This window comes from Arachis ipaensis, chromosome B2, assembly GCF_059453495.1.
Source record: "Arachis ipaensis isolate K30076 ecotype BB chromosome B2, ASM5945349v1, whole genome shotgun sequence".
Taxonomy (NCBI): Eukaryota; Viridiplantae; Streptophyta; class Magnoliopsida; order Fabales; family Fabaceae; genus Arachis; species Arachis ipaensis.
Window position 1 is genome coordinate 74,287,789 of NC_142437.1, and position 4,867 is coordinate 74,292,655.

The window sequence follows — 4,867 nt, forward strand, 5'->3', positions numbered from 1 at the left end:
GGAGTGGCAGGAGGACTTGTGCTAGCTTGGAAGGACAGCATCAGTGTTCAAATTATTAGCAATGGAGAATTCTTTGTGGCAGCTGAAATTAAAGAAGTCGGAAGCAGTGAGGTATGGGCGTTCATTGGTGTCCATTTGAGTTGTTCGGAACAAATTCGATCCTTACAGTTTGAGGAGCTTACAACAATGAGCCAACACCTGGAAGGAAAAGTGGTAATAGCAAGCGATTTTAATACTATAACAAGTCAAGCGAAAAAGGAGGGTGGAGGCCAAAAATCAGCAACCACCATTGCAACATTCACTAATTTTATTGACAGTAACGAATTAGTGGATATTGGAATGGTGAGGCGCCCTTTCACGTGGACAAATCGAAGACAAGGAGAGGATTTGGTAAAGGAGAGGCTTGACCGCTATTTAGTTGGGATGGAATAGAAGTTGAAGTTTCTGAATGCAGTGGTACACAGGCTCATAAAGTCAGGCTCAGATCATACTCCAATTTTGATGGAAACCGAACCTCAATCTTGGCATAGTAAAAGGCGGTTTAAATACCAGGAACGTTGGTGTGGAGAAGAGGATGTCAAGAGAATTGTCAGTGAAGTGTGGATAATGGAAGTTGTAGGCTCAGCTATGTTCTCCTTGGCCCAAAAGTTGAAAGTTTGTAGACATAGACTAGTTCAATGGCAGAAAACTCACAAAGCAAACTCCCGGAAAGAAATTGAGGACCTTCAAGCTAAACTAGAGGAGTTGCGGGTGGCTGGAATCAATGGGGAGGAGGAGGTTACCAGTTTGGAGGAGAAGTTGGAGCTGGCATATTTGAAAGAAGAAAGCTATTGGCGAGAAAAATCTAGAGTCAAGTGGCTAAAAGAAGGAGATCAGAACACTAGATTCTTTCACCAGAAATTTTAATCAAGGATACGAAGGAACAGAATTTGGAAATTAGTGGGGAGGGACAATGAGATTGCATTGAAACCGGAGGATATTGCAAAGGTAGATGAAGACTATTTTTACGATATTTTTACTTCTTCTTGTTCGGCTGATCCGAATCCATACTTAGAGGATTTGGAGCCTAAGGTTACAGCTTCCATAAATCGTAGGCTCCAAAGGCCAGTAACTATGGACGAGGTCAAAAGAGCTACATTTAGTGTTCACGCTCAGAGTGCTCCTGGTGATGACGGGTTTACAGCTAAGTTTTTTCACTTTTTCTGGGATATAGTTGGAGGTGACGTTTTTAAGGCAGTGAGAAGTTTCTTTCGCAGTGGCAGAATTCTAAAAAGCTTCAACCATACTCAAATTTGTTTGATTCCAAAGGTGCCAGATGCCAATGACATGACTCAGGTACGACCGATCAGTTTGTCTTCAGTTATGTATAAAATTATTTCTAAAGTTATGATACACCGATTACAAGGTATTATAAATAAAATTATAAGCCCAAATCAGAGTGCGTTTCTCAAAGGTAGACTCATTTCAGATAATATCCTAATTGCCTACGAATGTATGCACTATTTGAAAAATAAGAGAAGTGGGACAGAGCATGAGATGGCTATTAAACTAGACATGAGCAAGGCTTATGATAGGGTTGAATGGCATTTTTTATGGTATATTATGGATAAGCTGGGCTTTGATGCTAAATGGATTAACTGGACTGAGAAATTGGTAATGACTGTTTCTTACTCTGTCGTTGTGGAAGGTCAACCTTTTGGCTATTTTAGGCCAAACAGGGGCATCCGACAGGGTGACCCCCTATCTTCATATCTCTTTCTTTTTTGTATAGAGGGACTTTTCTTCTAGCTACACAAGGCAGAGCAAAACAGATTAATTCAAGGAGTTCAAGTTAATCGGAGATGCCAAACAGTTAATCACCTTTTGTTTGCTGATTATTCAATCCTTTTTTGCAAGAGCGCACCTAATACAAGCCAAAGTATTCTAGAATTGCTAGAGATCTATGAGGGTTTCAGTGGACAAAAAGCCAATTTGAATAAGTCGGCTATCTTTTTCAGTCACAACACACCTCAGAACACAAGACTAGCATTTGCTCAGACACTAAATATTGAACATATCGGAGCACAAGACAAATACCTGGGACTGCCCTCTATAGTTCAAAAATCAAAGAAAGCAACCTTTGGAGCTATCAAGGATAAAGTTCAGAAGAGGATTATGGGTTGGAAAAGAAGTCTATTGTCATCAGGTGGCAGGCACACGCAATTGAGAGCGGTGGGGGAGGCGATTCCTATTTATACACTCTCTTATTTCAAGCTCCCGGACATGCTGTTGACTGAGATTCATAGCATGCTCTCGCAATTTTGGTGGGGTCAAAAAGGCGCAGAACAAAGAATAGTTTGGATTAAATGGGACATAATGACGAGACCGAAGAAAGATGGAGGGCTGGGGATTAAGGACCTAAGGGCGCAAAATTTGGCTTTATTGGGCAAACAATGTTGGCGTCTAGTAAAATACTCTAATTCTACTCTATCAAGAATGCTCAAAGCTAAATATTTCAGATATACATATTTCCTATATGCAGAGATAGGAAGCGTACCGTCGTGAGGCATGAGAAGTGTTCTTGAAGGGCGCAAGGTGATCGAGAAAGGCTTGTTATGGAAAATAGGCTCTGGCACTAATGTTCGCATCTTTCATGACCCCTGGCTCCCACCACCAGTGCCCGTTAATGTCCCTCAAAAAGCACTCACAATCCCACCAAATCTGCAAGTGTATTACGTTAGTGCGTTACTAAATCCTGATAGAAGCTGGAATAGAAATCTGATTGAGTCATTTTTTTCAGTTGATATATGCAATAAAATTTTTTCAATCAAACCAACAGAGGAGGAGGATGAAGTTAATTGGTGCTAGACAAAATCTGGTATATATGAAGTTGGGTCATGATACAAAATTGCTTATGGATTCTTTCATTCTCCTACTTCATTGAGGCCCCAGAACATACACAACAGAGTCTAGAATAGAATTTGAGAGTTGAAATTACCACATAAAATTAAGATTTTTCTATGGAAAAGTTTTCATGAAAAGCTTCCAGTGTTGCAACAAGTTCACAGCCGGTTCGCATCCACTCCTGCCACTTGTCCAAGATGCATGTTGAAGGCTGAATCAATTTCTCATGCTTTGTTCCAATGCCCCCTGTCTTCAATAATATGGAACCTAAGCTTAATAACCCCTGACCTATGGATAAGAGAAGAAGAGACCTTTTTAAATTGGTGGCAACGAGTCTTATCCTGGGCAACGGCTCAATTTGACGGTAGACAAAAGACCCTCCTCATAGCGGCGCTGTGTTGGAGCACTTGGAAAGCGAGGAATCGGTGTGTTTTTGAGAAGGTAATAAACCCAGCACCAGAGATAGTGAAAGAAGCCAGTAATTTAGTGCGTGAACTCGTGAGCCATACCTGATAGATGCTGATAATTTTCTTTACTCTTACTTTACTATTCTTTAAGCTCTTAGTCTTTCAGTCACAGTTGGTGATAAATGGGAATATCCAATTCTTTTGTACTTCTTTATGGAAATACTTTTATTTTATATTAATAAAATAACATTCATCTTTGAGAAAAATAAATAAATAATCATCCAATATTTGTACTCATATTTTAAACATTTCAAAAATTAATTAGATAGTACTCATAATTAAACATACTAGTACAATAATACGAGTATATTTGTTTTTATTAGATTAAATTAAATCGTTTTAAATTATATTTATTTAAATTTTAAATTAAAAATTTTGTAATTTTTAAATTTTAAATTATTTAAATAAAATTAAATAAAATAAAAAATAAAAATAAAAATCAAACCAATACAACACTATTTAAAACATTATATCAACGTTATTTTTTCTTATATAAAAGTCAAAAATTCTATAATTGGATCGAATTATATCGAATTTTCAAAAAATTTCATGCAATCTAAATCGCACATTTTGTCTTATAATCGAGCAAAATCGCACAGTAAACACCTTACTTTTTGTGCGTGGGCCAGGCTGGTTAGAGGCAAAATCATGCCATGCGTGGCCTTTTTGTGCACGCAAGAGCTTGGTCAGTGACTCAGTGTGAAAACACTGCGTGTGAGAGTCTTCTATGCGTGTGCATGAGTCGCGTTTTTGAACCCTACAAACTTTTTATTTTTAATATTGGAGTGGCAGTGGTGTTTTTTTAAAATGTGGATTGTTGGGGTGTTATTCTCAAATGTGGAATCATTTAAGAGAAGTAGAAATCGGACCGTCTGATTTATTAGAGGTACAGAAATCGGACCGTCCAATTTCTAGAGGTACACAAATTGGACCATCCGATTTGTAGAGGTACAAAAATTGGATCGTCCGATTTGTGAGAGGTACACAAATCGGACTGTCCGATTTGTGTTAAAAAAATTAAAAATTTTGAAGTACAGAAATCGGACCCTCCGATTTGTATATTTTTCACAATTTTGAAAAACACCAAAAATTATAATGTTAAGGTATGTCACCACTTTTATATCCATAACAAAAAAAATTAGCCACACCCTACCTCTTCTCATCTCCCATTAGCTCACCCCTTACATCACCTACCTCAGTTTCAGCCGCACATCCTTCTCTTTCCCCTGCTCTCTCAATCAATTGAAGCCACCGTCTTCCTCAACCCTTATCGCCCTCACTCTCAGAATACATAACCCGTAGCATCCGTTATTTTTTCTCTCTCTGCCTCTATCATCAGTTCCGATGACATTCCGTCTACCACTTCTGCTGTCTCTAACTCCAACGATATCACAGCACCCTTCTTCCTCTTCTCTTCTTTCTCTGTTCTTATTTCATCGTTTCAGGTTAATTTTACAACCATCTTTTATTTCTTTGTTATTTAATCGCCTGTTAGTTAATTATAGGTTGCTTAGGAT

At 38.2% G+C, this 4,867-nt stretch overlaps 1 protein-coding gene across 1 annotated transcript; it reads left to right on the forward strand.

Moving 5' to 3' along the window:
• Positions 1 to 606: 606 nt before the first annotated feature.
• Positions 607 to 2,544, forward strand: LOC107610947 (uncharacterized). The gene is made up of 3 exons (XM_016312923.1): positions 607 to 854; positions 912 to 1,335; positions 1,897 to 2,544. Exons 1-3 carry the CDS (start codon positions 607 to 609, stop codon positions 2,542 to 2,544), a joined length of 1,320 nt encoding a protein of 439 aa, XP_016168409.1.
• The last annotated feature ends 2,323 nt before the right edge of the window (positions 2,545 to 4,867 follow it).